At 46.4% G+C, this 19465-nt stretch overlaps 1 protein-coding gene across 1 annotated transcript in view; it reads left to right on the forward strand.

The window, feature by feature from the left end:
• The window catches only part of dnah9 (dynein, axonemal, heavy chain 9), a 591107-nt gene that overhangs the window by 36862 nt on the left and 534780 nt on the right, over positions 1-19465 (forward strand). The window contains exons 8-11 of the mRNA XM_078225415.1: positions 2314-2430; positions 3623-3773; positions 12308-12422; positions 15402-15470. Coding sequence (XP_078081541.1) covers positions 2314-2430; positions 3623-3773; positions 12308-12422; positions 15402-15470 — 452 coding nt within the window. The remainder of the gene's footprint in view (positions 1-2313; positions 2431-3622; positions 3774-12307; positions 12423-15401; positions 15471-19465) is intronic.

Here is a 19465-nt window from a genome sequence, read left to right on the forward strand (position 1 = left end):
CTGCTGTATACCCACTGCTCTTCTGCGCTGTCTCTGATTTCAGACTGAGGTCCATATAGTCCTTGGACTGACTGTCATCTGTCATCCATTTTGTAGCAGGAATGTCTGCACTCGCTGACTCCAGCCTGCCAGCCCCTGAACTTAAACAGGCATATTGGCATATTCCCATTTCCAAAGAGGAATCTGGTCAACAGTAACCTTCACAAAGCACTACAGCCCCGACCTGTCTGCTGTTCATGCAAACCATTCTTAATGTGCCAAGCTAACAGACCCCCAACCCATAATCTGCACTCTGCGTGCGTCCCCTTCTAGTAATGCATGGGCTATCACTTAGACCCCCTTGTTTATCTGTGTTTCAAAGTGTCTTGTAGGGGTCCAGCTTCCCTTGGTCTTCCCTCTGCCTTGCATTGTTCATCTCTTCATCCACTGCCTTGCCCCTCTGCCAGCCTCCTTGCACAGCCCTCCTTCCAAATTGTCCCCTTTGTTTCCCCACCCCCCCCACACCCCTGGTCTTACCTTACACTCCAGCCGCGGTTGAACTTTGGACCTTTGTTGCAATGGCTGACTGAGTTCTACGGCACAGTGCTGTCCAAATAGACACTGGTGTGTGGCACCATGGTGAAGGAGACACCTGTACTCTGCAATCCCAGGTGCAGTACTGAACCAATTCAGTGACACAGGAGGGTTATGGGTCCAATAGCAAGGTGCTGTCCATAAAGACCAGCTCGGCATGCAGATAGAGGGCAGGATGTGGTCTGCCATGGTAGAGTGGTGAACAGCACATCAGGAGCAGTACAGCACTGTGGCAGAAAGACTTTGTTGCACTCACTTCGGAGTCTCTTGAGAACTGCGGACTGCCTTATGCACACCACCCTTTATCAATCGAGTTATAGACTGACATAATCTCCCGCTGGCGTGACGCATGATTGGAACACCTGACAGGATGCCAGTGGGCAGCTGTTGTAATAAACATTCATGAGATGCAAATGAATGCAAATTGCACCTGTGCCACCAGCCAAGGGGAAGACCGACACGCCATTAACCCGCCATTGAGAGAATTGCAACAGGATTTTACACTGGTGGATTTCTGACCTTCTCGCTCACATTAGGTTCTCTGCTTGCACCCATCACCAAACCTGTTGTGACGGACAGGGGAATTCACCCTTAGGTTTTCCTCTATGTAGTGGCGCATGGGGCAGACAAAGCACATGTATTGCAAGAGATCACTAGCCTTTTTCCAGATGCTATTTATTGAGGGGCAGCATAGTGGCACAGTGGTTAGCACTGCTGCCTCACAGTGCCTGGGACCCAGATTCGATTTCGGCCTTAGGTCACTGTCTGTGTGGAGTTTGCATGTTCGCCCCATTTCTGCGTGTGTTTACTCCAGGTGCTCCACTTTCCTCCCACACTCCAAAGATATGCAGGTTAGGCGGATTGGCTGTGCTAAATTGCCCCTTAGTGTCCCAAGATGTGTAGGATGGAGGTTTAGTGGGTAATTTTGTTAAGTTGCAGGGATAGGGCCTGGGTGGGATGCTCTGTCAGAGAGTTGGTGCAGACCCGATGGGCCAAATGGCCTCCATGTGCACAAGAGGGATTCTGTGATTCTACCACATCAACGATGGCTGACCAGGGGCCTTTCCTGCTCTCACTGCCTGCCACTGGCACAATGAGAGGGTTTACAGGTTGGTAATCGACCTGTTTTGGCCACATTATGCGTAGCCATTAAGTACTGGGGGTGGAAGCTGAAACTAGAACTTCTGGCTGAGAGGCAGAGGGACACAACACAGGGCAACACCAGAGCTCCTGATAAGACCTGTGAAGCATCAACAAAAATCAATTTTCATTATAGTTAAGACTATTGAATGATCTACAGTAGTGAAAACATTCTCAAAGATTGTCATGCATGATATGTGAATCTGAGAAGCTGGTGGTTTGGGAAATACAAGTACATATGTAAATACATTTTCAATGAACTCGATCAATTTTTTTTTGTCAAAGAAAAATCAATGTTTCAACATTTCTAAGTGGGATATGTTAAAATCTCAGAGATGTGAAGCTGTATAATCCTTTTGCTTTGATAGCGCTGAGTGGAATGGACATCAATATCGCATTGAATCGGAAATCTTGAACCAAAGATTTTTCTTTTCATCTTCTGCTTTTTTTTTTCTGCTGAATACTTTTGTTGTCAGGTGGCCGCTCTGGGTCTCGAGTCTGATTGGGGATTAACCGGTCAGAGAAAATGAATGAAAAGTCCTTGAGCAGAAACTCATTGATCATTCGATTGTGTATAAAAATTAGTTTTCTTGCTCACAGGAATTTGCGAAAGATTTTTTGGTTTGGAAGCAGAAAGTCGAGGACATAGACAGACGGCTGGCCACCATTTTCTGTCAGGCTTTTGAAGATGCACCCGCCTTGGAGCACGCCTTCAAGGTCTGTTTTAGCTGCGATGGTAAAGAAGTATTTGCCGATGTAACACGTTGGGGTAGACATTCGCCTTTGTCGAAACTTTAGAAATTGGGCAGCGTGTAAGAGAGGTTGCCAACTCACCACTAACTTTCTTGCCAAGACAAATTTAAGCCATGTTGATGGTTAGATGCTGACCTAGTAGTAAAGTCAACTGGACTGGTAAATCTCTGGGTGCATGGATTCGAATACCACCACGCTAGCTGGTGGAATGTAAGCTTAATGAATACATTCAGCGCAGACACGATGGGCCGAAGGGCCTCCTCTGCACTGTATGATTCTATGATTCAATTGATGAATAGAAATCTGGAATTGAAAGCTGGTCTCGATAATTGTGCCTTGAAACTATCGTCAATTGTCGTAAAACTCATCTGGGTTCCCTCATGCACTTCAGTGAAGGAAATCTGCCGTCCTTACCTGGTGTGGCCTAAATGTGACTCCAGACCCGCAGCAGTGTGGTAGACTCTGACCTGCCCTGTGAAATGGCCCCGGGCAATTTGGGATGGGCAGCAAATGCTGGCCTTGCCAGCGACGCCCAGGTCCCATGAAAATAATTTTTAAAAACTACTTGGTCGCAGAATCTTATGCATTTGATCAAAATTCTTGACAGTTACTTGAAGTAAGGATGTGACCAACTTTAAAGACCCATTATATGAAGGCCATCTTGGCTCAGTTAGCGAATACCCGAAACAGTGCGACTTGTTTTAGTGTTGATGTTATACAGGTGATAGATGTACAGGGATGGCCGTGGTGTTGTTCATGATTGACATATAGGCCAAGCAACAATTGCCTACCTGCCTGGGGAAGAAACATAGAAACATTAGAAATTAGAAGCAGGAGCAGGCCATTCGGCCCTTCCAGCCTGCTCCGCCATTCACCTTGATCATGGCTGATCACCGAATTCAATACCCTGATCCCCCTTCCTCCCATATCCCTTGATCTCTTCAGCTCCAAGAGATATAGGAGGAAGGGGTGGGGGGGGGGGTGGAATCAGGATATTGAAGATATAGTTCAAGATTTTTAATGACACAACATTGCCTCACGGTGAAGCTGCTGAAAAACATGCCTTTCTTACACAACTCCTAGTTCAGCTTAGCTGTGCTTATAAACATTACTGTCTGTTTTTTGAAACATTTCCTTTCTCTCGCTCTCTCTCCAGTTGTTGGATATGTTTGGTAGCCTCCTCGAGAGACCTCTAATTGCGGTCAATGCGTCTGACAAATACCCTAGCCTTGTTGTCATGTACAGTAAGGAACTGGATGATGTCAAGCACATTTATAACAAACATATGGAGAAAGCAATGGAATTCGGTAAGAGTCACTTTGATAACTTATTGATTATAAAGCTGATGGAAAAGGGAAAGTGTGAATGAAGTATAGAATTTCAGTTAATAAAATTTACAATTAATTTCTCTCTTCTCTTTTTTACCCTTCTCTCTCTTTGACACATGTTTAAACGGTGGCATAGTCGTTAGCATGGTGGCACAGTGGTTCGCACTGCTGTCTCACAGCTCCAGGAACCAGGGTTCGATTCCCAGCTTAGTCACTGTCTGTGTGGAGTTTGCACATTCTCCTCGTGTCTGCGTGGGTTTCCTCCGGGTGCTCCGGATTCCTCCCACAGTCCAAAGATGTGGTTAGGTTGATTGGCCATGCTAAAATTGCCCCTCAGTGTCCTGGGATGCGTAGATTAGAGGGATTAGCGGGTAAAATATGTAGGGATATGGGGGTAGGGCCTGGGTGGGATTGTGGTCGGTGCAGTCTCGATGGGCCGAATGGCCTCTTTCTCCACTGGTTCACTCATGTCCTTTCAGGAAGGAAATCTGCCATCCTTACCTGGTCTGGAGTACATGTGATTCCAGAGCCACAGCAATGTTGTTGACTCTCAACTGCCCTTGGATGGGCAAGGATGGGCAATAAATGCTGGCCAGCCAGCGATGCTCATGTCCCGCGAATGAATTAAAAAAAGAAGCATCCATCCTCAGCTCTTTATTTCCCACCATCAGCAAGCAATCAAATTTGTGTCGAGGGATTTTTTTCTTTAATTTATTCATTCTTGGAATGCGGATGTCACTGGAAAGACCAGCCTATCCTTAATTTCCCTTGAGAAGGTGATGGTGAGCTGCCTTCTTGAAATGCTGCAGTCCATATGGTGAAGGCAGTCCCACAGTGCTGCTAATGAGAGAGTGCTAGGGTTTTGACCCAGTGACAGTGAGGAAGCCACGATGCAGTAAGTCAGGATGGTGTGTGATCTGGGGCTGGACTTGCAGGCAGTGATGTTCCCATGCATCCACTGCCTTTGTCCTTCTAGATAGTAGATGTTGAGGGTTAGGGAGGTGCTGTCAGGGAAGCCTGAGAGATAATCATGTGTTTAAACACTCTCCACCACAACGTATTTCTGCTGCGAGGGACTAACACACTGTATATTTTTATAAAATATATATAGATATGCTCATTGCTATTGCTAAAATTTAAAAACTGAAGAAGGACTTTTAAAATGGCTGAATCCACGTCTGACCCCTGAACCAAAGAAAGTAGCGAGCAGTTTTTGGAAAACTTGCACCTCGTTATCTCTGAGCAGGTACTAATGACCACCTGTGGACTGTACAGGTCAACTTCAACGAGTGCAATAGAAAGGCTGTTTGCATTTAGTAACCCCAGGGTGGCCAGAAGGAGATGGATTGTCTGCTAAGCCATAGGCATTTAACCGTTTGTGGAACCCAAATGATGGAAACACGTACTATGTAAAAGATGGTGGAGTGATGGGAGTCATGTGACATGAGCCTCTGGCCTCTTGCTGAACTGGAAAGCTCAGTCTGGTGTTTACCATCCAACCAGTAGCCTCACAGATCAGGAGCTGTGCCGGGATAGAATACCGCTGTTCTGTAAAATAGCACTGGCTTCGAGAACAAGCAGTGCAAGAAATATGATATTGGTTAGGATGTGAAGAGGTCTTTATTTGTTATTTATGTAAACATTGTGGGACTTTGCCAACCTCAGGATGATTTAATACTGTATGGATGCTTTTGTGTAAATTTAGCTTGACTGTCAATGTAAAATAAGTGTACATTAGCCAGATTTATTTTTTTTTAGTTGAGGGAACAAAGCATTCCTAAATTTATTGCGATCTCCATTGTATGATGAACATTAGTGTGCTCAGTTTGAAATATTATGTCATTGACAGCAAAGCAAATGTTTAAAACATTTCATCTTGTCTCTTCGAAGAACATAAATAGTTTTCAGAGATTTTGGTGGGTGACAGTAGCCCTCGCTGCCAAGATTACGAAACAAAGAGGAGGAAGCCATTTTAGTCACACACCCCAACCTTCCCAGAAATCTACACTTTCCCCCATCCACATGGTCAATTGCCTTTTGGATAATTTCAGAGTGCTAACCTCGTTTAGTTAACAAAACCTTTTGCCAGTTATGGTGCTCTTTGGTGTATGACTTGCATCATTTGACATCAAGAGACCAGCCTGGAACCTGCACATAGAATCTCAATGTGTGCAAATTACATGCACTAGCTTTGAAGAAAATGTCCTTTTGGGAGCTGGGCAGTGGTGCGGGGCATTTGTGAGCAGTTTTTGTATTTCCATAATTTTAATTTTAATTTTTAATAATAAGTTAATTTATTATTTTAATTTAATAAATTAGTTAAATTATTATTTATTATCATATAATTAAAAAATAATTAATTACATTAATTAATCATTCCAAAAATTCACTTCCTCCCCTTCCTATCTGCCCAACAGCGAGAAACTTGCGGAATCATACAATCTTTACAGTGCAGAAGGAGGCCATTCAGCCCGTCAAGCCTGCACCGACAGTAATCCCACCCAGGCGCTATTCCCATAACCCCACATATTTACCCTGCTAATCCCCCTGACTAAAAAACATCCTGCACAAATTTATTTTTAAAATGTTTAAATATTCCATTATTGCATGCTGCCCAAGACTGGACACACTGAATTCGCAATTTGAAATGATTTCAAATCCGGTGAGTCATTCTAAAACCGATAGCCCTTCGGCCATTTCATGCTTCAATGTATCGCTCGGTGCAGAAGATCTCTTTATGGTCCCAGCAAACCCACTTTAATCGCTGGTCTGTGCCGATTGATGCACCATTGATTACGCAAAGACTCGTTGTTGCCGAATAACAGGCTTTTATTAACAAAGAACTGGAGCACTCCCGAACCGATAGCTAATCCGAACTGAGGCAAAAGGGGCGGAGAGCAGCCACCTTTATACCCAGAGGAGGGCGGAGCCCTGGATTGAGGCAGCAGGGGCGTGTCCAGGCATATCACATAAACTATCACATAAACAGACAACTACAGTGGTTCACCACATTCACCCCCTGTTTAAAAAGAGTTCGGCGGGGGCGAGGTGGTGGAACGACAGTCACAAGTTATTGATTCAAGTTACAAGTTCAGTCTCTCCGGGGGCTTGATCTGCCGCTGCGACCGCCGCACTGTCGGCCGTGGTGCCGGTTCAGGAGGCCGCGGTGATGAGTCAGATGCCAGTCCATAACCGGTGAAGCCGTCCGTAGCGCCTTCAGACTACCGGGTGTGTGGAGGCTGCTCCTGGGGCTCAGTCGTGCCATACACGGGGGCTAAATGAGCGTGCTGCGACTCTGGAGCAACGTTGGGAGCTGGGGGTGAGGGGCCATGGGACATAGTACCTGCGGGGGCCAGATCGCGAATGGAGACCGTGTCCTCCCGCCTGTCGTGATACACCACATAGGCGTATTGGGGGTTGGCGTGGAGGAGCCGGACCGTTTTGACCAGGGGGTCCGATTTATGGGTCCGCACGTGCTCCCGGAGCAGGACAGGGCCTGGGGACGTCAGCCACGACGGTAGTGAGGTCCCCGAGGAGGACTTCCTGGGGAAAACAAACATTCGTTCATGAGGGGTGGCGTTAGTAGCCGTGCACAGTAGTGACCTAATTGAGTGTAGCACATCAGGGAGGACCTCTTGCCAGCGGGAGACTGGAAGACCTTTAGACCGGAGAGCTAATAAAACGGCCTTCCAGACTGTCACATTCTCCCTCTCCACCTGACCGTTCCCCCTGGGGCTGTCGCTGGTAGTCCTACTCGAGGCTATGCCTTTGGAGAGTAGGTACTGGCGCAGCTTGTCACTCATAAAAGAGGAACCCTGGTCGCTATGAATATAGCTGGGGAAACCAAACAGAGTGAAGAGGCTGTGCAGGGCCCTGACGACCGTGGCCGAGGTCATATCCGGGCAGGGAATAGCAAAGGGGAACCACGAATACTCATCAACGACGTTGAGGAAGTATATGTTGTGGTCAGAGGAGGGGAGAGGGCCTTTGAAGTCAATGCTCAGGCATTCGAAAGGGCGGGTGGCTTTGATGAGGTGCGCTCTGTCTGGCCGATAGAAGTGCAGCTTGCACTCCGCGGAGACTTGGCAGTGCCTTGTTACAGACCTGACTTCCTCAATGGAATAGGGCAGGTTCCGGGCCTTGATGAAGTGGAAGAACCTGGTAACCCCCGGGTGGCAGAGGTAATCGTGGAGAGTCTGTAACCGGTCTAGGTTCGCGCTGGCACAGGTCCCCCGGGACAGGGCGTCTGGGGGCTCATTGAGCTTCCCAGGCCGGCATAAAATGTCGTAATTGTAGGTGGAGAGCTCGATCCTCCACCTCAAAATCTTATCGTTCTTGTTTTGCCCCGCTGCGCATTACTGAACATAAAGGCAACAGACCGTTGGTCCGTGAGCAGGGTGAACTGTTTGCCAGCTAAGTAGTGGCGCTAGTGCCGCACCGCCTCCACGATGGCTTGTGCCTCTTTTTCGACAGAGGAGTGTCGAATTTCAGGGCCCTGGAGGGTGCACGAGAAGAAGGCCACGGGTCTTCCCGCCTGGTTAAGAGTGGCGGCTAGGGCAAAGTCAGACGCATCGCTCTCCACCTGGAATGGGGTGGATACGTCTACAGCGTGGCCTTCGCGATATCCGCTTTGATGCGGTCAAAGGCCAGCCGAGCCTCCGCCGCTAGGGGAAAAGATGCGGATTTGATGAGCGGACGGGCTTTGTCCGCATAATTGGGAACCCACTGGGCATGGTATGAGAAGAAGCCTAGGCATCTCCTCAGTGCTTTGAGGGCGGTGGGGAGGGGAACTTCTAGGAGGGGCGTATGCGGTCGGGATCGGGGCCGATGACCCCGTTCTCCACAACACAACCAAGGATGGCGAGGCAGCGCGTGCAGAATATGCACTTCTCCTTATTAAAGGTCAGGTTGAGGAGTGCCGCAGTGTGGATAAATTTTTGGAGGTTGGCGTCGTGGTCCTGCTGATCATGGCCGCAGATGGTGATGTTATTCAGGTACGGGAAGGTGGCCCGCAGCCCGTTCTGGTCTACCATTCGGTCCATCTCACGCTGGAAAACCGATACCCCGTTGGTGACGCCGAAGGGGACCCGAAGGAAGTGATAGAGACGGCCATCCGCCTCGAAGGCAGTGTATTGGCGGTCTTCCAGGCGGATAGGGAGCTGGTGGTATGCAGACTTCAAATCAATGGTGGAGAACACCCGATATCGTGCAATCTGATTGACCATGTCAGAGATGCGGGGAAGGGGATACGCGTCCAGCTGCATGTACCAGTTGATGGTCTGACTGTAGTCAATAACCATGCAAAGTTTCTCCCCAGTCTTAACAACCACCACTTGGGCTCTCCAGGGGCTGGTACTGACCTCAATGATCCCCTCACCCAGGAGGTATCGCACCTTGGACTTGATAAACGCTCTATCTCCAGCGCTGTACCGTCTGCTTTTGGTGGCAATGGGCTTGCAGTTGGGGGTGAGGTGTTCAAAGAGCGAGGGAGGGGCAACTTTAAGGGTCAAGAGACCACAGGTGGTACGTGGTGGCTGGTCTGATAGCTGTGGAGTTTGGGTGGAGATTGGGGGAAAAAGGCCCATTATACACCATGGTGACGCTCCCAAGGTGACACATGAAATCTAGTCCCAGTAGTACGGCAGCGCAGAGTTGTGGCAGCACGAGGAGCCTGCACTTCTCGTACACCGTGCCATGTACAGTCAGAGTTGCTACACCGTAGCCGAGGACATTCACCGACCGGGACGTCGAAGCCATGGAGATTGATTGCTGCATTGGCAGTACTGGCAGTGCGTAGTGCCTCACCGTGTTAGGGTGGATAAAACTCTCCATACTCCCACTGTCAAATAAGCAGTTACTAGTGTGGCCGTTTACCTTGATGTCCATCATCGACCAGGCGAGTTGGTGAGGCCTGGACTGGTCCAACGTGACCGAGGCCACTGTCAGATTAGGCGATGTGGTGGACGGTTCCCAAAATGGCGGCCCCCGTGACTCGGCTGACGTCACCCAAGATGGCGGCTCCCGTGGGTCGCACGTGGCTGATGGCGTCCAAGATGGCAGCACCTGCGGATTGCACCAGGTCGATGGCGTCGAAGACAGTGCCTTGCGTGGATCGCACGCGGCGCTGCTGGGCCTGGGGGCTGATTTTGCCCTGCAAACGTTCAGGTAATGACCCTTCTTACCGCAGCCAGAGCAGATCGCGTCTTCGTGGGTGCTTCTCCAGGCCGCAGAAGTAGCACCTCGGGCCTCCGGAGACTGCCACAGTGGTCAGTTTGGGGTCGGGACGGGGCGTGGCGTAGGTTTGTGGCCCTCCCGGGTACAGAGATGGCTGCGGTCGCGGTGTCCACGGTGCGCCCTCGTGGTCGGGGGTGTAGGCCTCGAGGTTCCGGAAAGCCACCTCCAGCGAGCCGGCAAGCTCCACAGTTTTCTTCAGGTCCAGCCCACCTTGTTCCAGCAGACGCTGCCGGATATAGGTCGACCTGATGCCCGCGACAAAGGCATCTCTGATCAGGTCATCGGCGTTTTGGGCGGCTGAAACGGCCTTGCAGTTGCAGGCTCTGCCGAGTGCACGCAGTTCGCGCAGGAATTGTTCAGTCAATTCCCCGGGCTGCTGTCTGCGAGTGGCCAGCAGATGCCTGACGTAGACCTCATTCGGCTGCCGGTTCTACTGGCTCTTGAGGAGATCGATTGCCTCCTGGTAAGTTTCTGCGTCTCGGATCAGCACGAAGACGTGAGCGCTGACGTGGGCGTGGAGCACATGTAGTTTGTTGATGTCAGTTACGACGACGGAGGAGGAGGAGGCGATGAACGTCTCAAAACAGCGCAGCCAGTGATTAAAAGAGTTTGAGCCCCCAACAGCCTGCGGATCCAAGTCCAATTTGTCAGGTTTCAGGAGTTGCTCCATCCCAAAATTTTTGTTAATAAAATTGATGCACCATTGATTACACAAAGACTCGTTGTTGCGAAACAAGAGGCTTTTATTAACAAAGAACTGGAGCACTCCCGAACCGATAGCTAATCCGAACTGAGGCAAAAGGGGCGGAGAGCAGCCACCTTTATACCCCGAGGAGGGCGGAGCCCCGGATTGAGGCAGCAGGGGCGTGTCCAGGCATATCACATAAACTATCGCATAAACAGACAACTACAGTGGTTCACCACACCGGTGACTCAGAGTGAATGATGCTGGTAAATCCTATAATAAAGGCTGCATTCTGGACTTCTTGAAAAAACTTGATAAATTAAGCCATGTTCTCATTTTAATCTCGAGGAAGAGACAAAAAGGAAAGAAAACAAGCACAAAGGAAAATCAGCTGTAGAATGTCCCTGCAGTGCCTCAAATCCATTGTGCTAAGATGTTTCTAACAATGGTTAGAATGCGTCACAAACTCTTGCATTCTCCTTCTTAACCCCTTTTATATTTACAAACAGAAGATGGTGAGGTGAGTGGCATTCCACTGTGATATACATGGCAGGGTTTTTTTCAGCTATTTTGCAACCTGGGGTGATGTCTCCTCATGAAACATTGCTGCTATTTCTGTGGAAATGTTTTAATTTAATATAAAGGATAAGATAGGTTGGAGAACTTCTTTACCATGTTCAAATCTAAATGCTGCTTTGACTGAGAAAAAGTAACAGAAAAGATTGTTGCACTGGGGATGAACGTTTGTGTACTTGAATCTGCCCCAAGCATCTTCATGTGCAGTGATTTTACAGTCACTATTTGTGACAGTTAGCTCACTGCCAGTGGCTTCCCTAATGGCTAAGGGAGGTTCATGAATTGGAATCAGTTCACCCCGCACACAGGAAAGTGCGAAAGCTTGCAGCCTCCCCATGAACCATCTCTCCGCAGTTGAAGCAGCTGACGTAGCAAATAGGCAAGTGGGTTTAGCTCACATCACTCGAGAGTGGTCCTAATAACATCACAGTCGCAGGTTCGATCCCTGTTTTGGCCAAGGAGATTTATCTATCTTCAGGTGAGCATGCTGTTTGAAAACTGTTTCTCCCGTGGCCTATTGGTGTAGGAGACTGTCCTGGTAATCCACAAACCTAGGGCAATGCTCTCGGGTTCCAGGCTCGAATCTCACCACAGTAGAAAGGAACGGTCCAGCAACAGACATGAGGGTGAGCTGTAAGATTTCCAGTTAAGGGCATCTGGCAAAATACTGGTGGAAACTGGACATGCAGAAATCCCGGTTATTATTACCAGTCATTTCGGCTGCATCCAGTTGAGACCAATTATGTCTGGTTGAAATTTCCAACTGGTTTGAATTGATTTCCTCAGCTGAATGACAGCACCTTTTCTATTCCTTGCTTCATTTATTCTACGCAAAATCGCCCATTTGCAAACAAGACATGCGGTAACACAAGGAGAATGTTCTCACAATACACTGTTGATGTACATAGCTATGTTTGTAGAATTATTTTAAACTTTTCTTCAAGCACTGTTACACTTTATATTAAAAATAAATTAATTATTGCATTTGCTGATTAGGACCCTGTCTTCTGTTTTGTAGGTTGCACCCCTGTGAACAAGAACATGCCAGTTGTCGGGGGAGGGTTACGCTGGGCTTTGGAATTAAGGCAACGAATCCAGGTGCCATTTAATAACTTCAGGAATATCACACACCCGTAAGTATCCAGCCCAGTACAATAGGCATAATTCTGAGAAAGTTCTGAGCCTCTCTGTACCTGTACTAAATGCTGTCCTTTGTCCCTGACCAAATGCCATTTTTTTTCTCTTTGAAGAATAGAGAGACAAGTAAAGATTTCTGGCTTTGATGAAATTTGAGAACAGGTGAAATTTGAGCACAGGTGAAGGTGGGCATCATCTTGAAGTGGTGCAAGGTGGTTTTGCAACACTGACATTCCTCAACACCATTGTTCCTGAGTTTCTAATGTGCCTAAACCAGTGTATGTGCTGATTAGAGATCAGATACTCTCCCACCAGGAGGAAGAGTCTGAGAGAGATTCATCCCTGGATTGTTCCTGCACACTGGCATCGTTATTGTCTCAGTAAAGGCCTGGCAGCTTGCTTACCATCTTGACTTTGCATGCAGTACTTTACTGGGAGACCCAACTGAGCAAAGGGGGAAAAAAGCAAACCATCTCTTCCTTTAAACTTTTGGGACTGTGTTATACTATCATAGAATCACTACAGTGCAGAAGGAGGCCATTTGACCCATCAAATCTGCACCGACCACAATCCCACCCATCCCTTATCCTCACAACCCCATGTATTTACCTGCTAATCTCCCTGACACTAAGGGGCAATTTAGCATGGCCAATCCACCTAACCGGTACATCCTTGTACTCAGGGAGGAAACTGGAGCACCCAGAGAAAACCCACATAGACATGGGGAGAACATGCAAACTTCACACAGACAGTTACCCAAGGCCAGAATTGAACCTGGGTCCCTGATGCTGTGAGGCAGCAGTGCTGACCAGTACGCCATCGTGCCACTCATAAAATGTGTACTATTTTATAAAGAAGAATTCACCTATGACACTCCTAAATATTGTAGATTTGCAGGTCCATTAGTCCTCCCCTGCCTGTATTTTATACTTTGGTAGGCTGCGTGACTTGGTTCATCATGGTGTTATGGGTGAAAGCCTCATTCGGGGATTAGAGCAAATAGCCTGCAAATGACTGATAAGAATTAGAATAGAGCAAGAATGGGTGATTCAGCCCCTTGAGCATGAACTGATGAATGCAGTTGTATGAGAATGCTATCCTTACAGTGAAATATTGAAGTAACTTCCTCCCTGCTTGCTCAAAAATGATATTGAAGATCCCAAGATACTATTCAAAAAAAAGTGGAGAGAGTTCTCTCAGAGATGTGCCAAACACATACCAATACCATGTAGTGAGGGGAAGCATTTCCCCCAGAAGCTTCACAAACTCATGGATCCTTGAGCTCCCCTGTACGTGCAAACCCAGCTGTTGCTGCCATTGTGAATTAATTGGAATGAGGTTGGAGGCAGGTGAAACTCCTCTGGAAGAAAATCTACTATTGTGTTGGGAGGTTGCTGATGATATCAGTGAAGGGGCCGGTGGCGGGGGTGGGGGCTTTGCGGAACCAGCCTAACTCTGGGCCTGGCGCACTCCCTATCCCCTATGACCTGCCAGACACCCACCCGCAACGATTTTCCTCCCCCATTTCCCCAGGCCTGTCGGAACGCCACCCTGTGCCTAGCATTTTTAAAATTCATTGATGGGACATGGGCATCACTGGCTGACCAGCATTTATTACCCAGCCCAAGTTGACTGAAGGCAGTTGAGAATCAACCACATTGCTGTGGCTGTGGAGTCAGATGTAGGCCAGACCAGGTAAGGATGGCAGATTTCCTTCCCTAAAGGACATTCGTGAATCAGATGGGTTTTTCCGACAATCGACAATGGTTTCATGGTCATCAGTAGATTCTTAATTCCAGATCGTTTTTATTGAATTCAAATTCCACCATCTGCCGTGGCAGGATTCGAACTTGGATCCCCAGAACTTTAGTTGAGTTTCTGGATTAATAATACCAAATACTTGGCCACCACTCTCAGGCCCAATTGGGGTAATCACCCCAGGGGGTGGAGCCCTCTCTTTGCCAGAGATATTTTGAAGGTGTGTAGGGATTGGGGCAGCTGCGGACTGCTGGCCTCCTTATTAACAAATACCCTTTGTGTTTCTGACAAAAGTTTGTGCATCATTACACAAAGAGATAGGGTTTTTGGCGAACCAGTATAGGCATGATGGACTCTGCAGCCTACTTAGTGCACTAACATTATATGGTTTAGTGCTGTTTAGGGTATCTTACTCTACACAAAATTGCTGCAGCATTTGCATTTGTGATGAGTCATTGCATTTGAGCCTTATTTCTTTGTTGCAAAGCAATTTGAATAGCTTCTGAGCCGCATGATGCTGCCCAATATAAATAAAAAGAAACTTTTCCTCTTCCCTCTCCCTGGTGGTGAACTGGAATCAGACTTCATGTGAATGGGGAGTTCTACCTCCACTCTGGAGTTTAGAAGGATGAGGGGGGATCTGATTGAATACTGAAAGGGGACGTGGGGAAGATCTTTTCATTAGTAAGAGATACTAGGATCCGAGGGCACAGCCTCAGAGTAAAGGGACGACCCTTTAGAACTGAGGTGAGGAGGAATTTCTTCAGCCAGAGGGTGGTGAATCTATGGAATTCATTGGCACAGAAGGCTGTGGAGGCCAAGTCATTGAGTATATTTAAGACAGAGGTAGATAGGTTCTTGATTGGTAAGGAGATCAAAGGTCACGGGGAAAAGGTGGGAGAATGGGGTTGAGAAACTTAGCCATGATTGAATGGCAGAGCAGCCTTGATGGGCCAAATGGCCTAACTCTGCTCCTATATCTTATAATCTCTTATTGGCCTCGGTGTGAACAATAGATAATGTGTAATATACCTGCACTAATGTATTCTGGCCCATGATTTTGAGATATAAGATACACACTCAGATTAATTGGGGTTCTCATGTACTTTATGTTTGGTGGAAATAAACTTTTTGTATTGAGTCTGGGAATGCAGAGCAAAAATTGGAAATGCTTTGTGAATGTTGTTAACTTTGTTCATGAGTGTAAATTTCCACAGGTGTATGGACTCGTCTGAAGGCAAGCAAATGATTCAGAAGTATGAGGAGATGATGGAACTCTTGGATCAGTAAGTAGCAGACTCTGTTCATTATCAGGAAGTTCTTTGCAAAAACATATATCGTGCATTGCAGCAGTTTTAAGACGTGAGCTGTAAAGATGAAGATTTATTTTAATTAATGAATTGCTTATGGTTAATCTCCAATTGGGTTGCATAAACCCAATTGGATTTTTTTGGGTTTGGTGCATTGGCCATGCTAAATTCTCCCTCAGTGTACCTGAACAGGCGCCGGAGTGTGGCGACTAGGGGATTTTCACATTAACTTCATTGCAGTGTGAACGTAAGCCTACTTGTGACTAATAAATAAACCTTTTAAACAATTTCTCCACCTCTACACAATGATGCTTTATAATTAGAGAGGTTTTGCAAGTTTGACTTTTCCTACACATGTCAAAGATGTTTGATTGTTAGTGTTTGATTTGTTTCTTTATGGTCACTGGTAATACTCATCCATGTTATCAGTCATTAACAACACAATCTCTTGCCAGTTGTACTTGTGAAAATATTTTGTTTTTTTGAGCCATCCTTAATTTATGGTACTTTCTGTTGGAGAAGGTCTTGGGGCGCTGTGGGTAGAGTCCCTGCTTCTGGGCCAGAGGCTCTGAGTCCAATCCCACTCCAGGACTTAATGGTCAAGGAAGGTGTGTTCATAACATGGCCAAACAGGTTGAGTATTAACCTACAAATTCTGCCAACACATGTCAATGGCAGTAAGTAAGAGTGGGAGAGATTCCTGGTCAGCCATGTGATGGAAAGGAAGTTGGAGCCTCTTAACGTCACTATCCATAGCTCTAGACTACAACATGCATGTAGAAGTGCATATTGTCACAGCAACCCAGACTCTCTGAACGAGCTGTAACATACCAGCTCATTTTCGTTTACTTATGGTGCAAGCATATGACAAGAAAAGGGGGAAAACCCCATCATGTTTGCCCTATTCAGATATGGTGCAGACATGACTTTCTGGATGTATCACAGCTTGGTATGGCTCCTGCTCTGACCAAAACCATAAGAAACTACCAAGGGTTGTGCATATAGTCCAGTCCATCACTCAAACCAGTCTCCCATCCATTGTCTACACTTCCCGCTGACTCAGCAAAGCAGCCAGCATAATCAAGGATCCCACGCACAGCGGACGTAGAAACATCGAAGATAGGAGCAGGAGGAAGCCATTTGGCCCTTCGAGGCTGCTCTACCATTCATCACGATCATGGCTGATTGCCCAACTAAATTTCCTAATCCTGCTTTCTCCCCATAACATTTGATCCCATTCACCCCAAACATACTCTCTTCCACCTTCTTCCACCGGGAAAAAGGTACAAAAGTCTGAGGAAACATACCAACCAACTCAAGAATCTATCAGACTTTTGAATGGACCTATCTCATATTAAGTTGATCTTTCTCTACACCCTAGCTATGACTGTAACACTACATTCTGCACTCTCTTGTTTCTTTCTCCCCTATGTACTCTATGAACGGTATGCTTTGTCAGCATAGCACGCAAGAAACAATACTTTTCACTATATGTGACAATAATAAATCAAATAATAAGAAAATGCATTGCCTAACCACAGAATCTCCTAGGAAGGCCAAAAAATGGACTGTGAACAAAGGCCTTGGTTTCTAACTTAGTTGGTTTCTAATGTTCAATGCGTTGTTTCTCTGCTGATGTCGATGGTTACAACATTCAGCTCCAGCTTAATTTGCTTTCTGTCATTGTGATTCTACTCAACCAACTGTGATTCAAGAAGTGGATATGGTCGATGGTGCTTAACAATTTAATAGCCTCAATACCATTCTGAGCATCAGACCACTTTATACACTGTCGCCCAACTGTTTTGGAGACAGCCAGAGAAATGAGACCCACCATGGAATCCTGTTAGCACAAAAGAGTGGGACTGACAGAAAAGTCAGTGGCTGTACATAATGAGGTTTTAAATTCTCTTTGTGAAGTGGTTGAGTAACAAAGTGAACGGAATTTTTGCTTGGGTGAATAGCGGAGGCAAAAGGTTGAGAGTTTATTTGAGATACAAACAGGTTTTGTGATGGCAGGACTGTAGGATTTTGTAGATAGGTGTGCTTAGATGGATCACAGAACTTTCCTCATTTGTGCCTATCTTATAATGAGGTACCGCGATGAGGAGGAATTTCTTCAGCCATGATGAATCTATGGAATTCTTTGCCACAGAAGGCTGTGGAAGCCAGTTCATTGAGTATATTTAAGATAGAGATAGATAGGTTCTTGATTGATAAGAAGATCAAAGTTTACGTGGAAAATGCCGGAGAAACCTATCAGCCATATGAACGGCGGAGCAGACCCGATGGGCCAAATCGCCAAATACTGCTCCTATATTTTAAAGTTTAATTATTAGTGTCACAAGTAGGCTTACATTAATGCTGCAAAGTAGTTACTGTGAAAATCCCCTATATCTTATGGACATTTTATTATCAAGAAATTAGGACATAAGGAAAAGTTGTACCTGGAAATCATTCAGAATCCACAAAAATTGAAATCGGTGCGAGTTGTGTAAGGGTATGTCTGACTTGCATTCCAGTCCGCATTCAAGACTTAATTCTTTGTGTTGGCTGTTCTTCCATTTTGTGAACATTAGGTGGCTCTCTAAAACCACAGCACTTTCTCACTTTTGTCTGACGCCTGTTTCTCGGGTTTTTATTGAACTTTATTTTTCTTTTCCAGTCGAGCATTTCTGCAGTACCAACAAGGTGAAAATGATCAGCAGAGCATTGAATGCTTTGCTGGCGGATGATGCATTCAGCACTACTATTTTTACTCACCTGTGTGTCATCCCTTTGCAAGTGCTGCAGCCACGTTTTACAAGCCCAAACTGTGTGCACTGTAACCTCTCCAGTCTGCAATGCTCAGGACTAAGTCATTTCTGGATTTTGGGATATTCTGGATTATAGAATGACATTAGAGTACCCAACCATAAGTGTGTGAACTGGGAAACATAAGTTCATAAGATATAGGAGCAGAATTAGGCCAATCGGCCCATCGTGTCCGCTCAACCATTCGATCATGGCTGATATGCTCCTTATCCCTATTTTCCTGCCTTCTCCCAATAACCCTTCAACCCATTACCAATTAAAAATCTGTTCAACTCCTCAAATGTCCCTGCATCCACCACACTTTGGGGTGGCAAATTCCACAGATTCACAACCCTTTGGGAGAAGTAGTTTCTCCTCAACTCTGTTTTAAATTTGCTACCCCTTATCCTAAGACTATGGCCTCTCATTCTAGAATGCCCCACAAGAGGAAGTATCCATTTCATGTCTACTTTATCCATACCTTTTATCATCTTAGATACCTCAATTTGATCTCCCCTCATTCTTCCCAATTCCAGAGAGTATAGGCCTAAACTATTCAATCTCTCTTCATACGACAGGCCCCTCATCTCTGGAATCAATCTAGTGAACCTCCTCTGAACTCCAAAGCGACTGCATCTTTCCTCAAAATAAAGGGACCATGGTAGATATAAATATAGATATAAAACGTTACATGGCAGTAATAAGATTCATTTTACTTTTCCAAACACTGTATCTACCGTGTTTCTGCTCCCAAGGTACTGAAATGATGCTGCGAGTTGTTTGGATTTGTTGAAAAGGTCTCCGGACAGTTGCTCTTTCCAAACAGTAAATTCCTGGAACGGTTGCAGTGTATATTATGATAAAAAGGCTTGTAACTTCCAGACTCCCCAGCATCGGAATTGGGCGGGCTCTCCAGAAATGCGCTGGGGAATCCCTCTTGGAAGTTTCCAGCTGAGGTCTTACCCGACAATTGCCCAGAAGTGCTAATCCCTCCCCCGGGCAATTGCGCTGGGCTGGGAACAATTCGACAAAGCAATTCAAATTGATAACTTTGTAGAATTGTACTAATTTTACACCAATAGGTATTCTGAAAAAAATTAGAAATAAAAGAACTTGTAAGTTCAGCATAATTATTTTGTTTTACTGAGCCCTGCACAGGACACCCCTGATTCCCTCGG

Source organism: Mustelus asterias, chromosome 12 (assembly GCF_964213995.1).
Source record: "Mustelus asterias chromosome 12, sMusAst1.hap1.1, whole genome shotgun sequence".
Taxonomy (NCBI): Eukaryota; Metazoa; Chordata; class Chondrichthyes; order Carcharhiniformes; family Triakidae; genus Mustelus; species Mustelus asterias.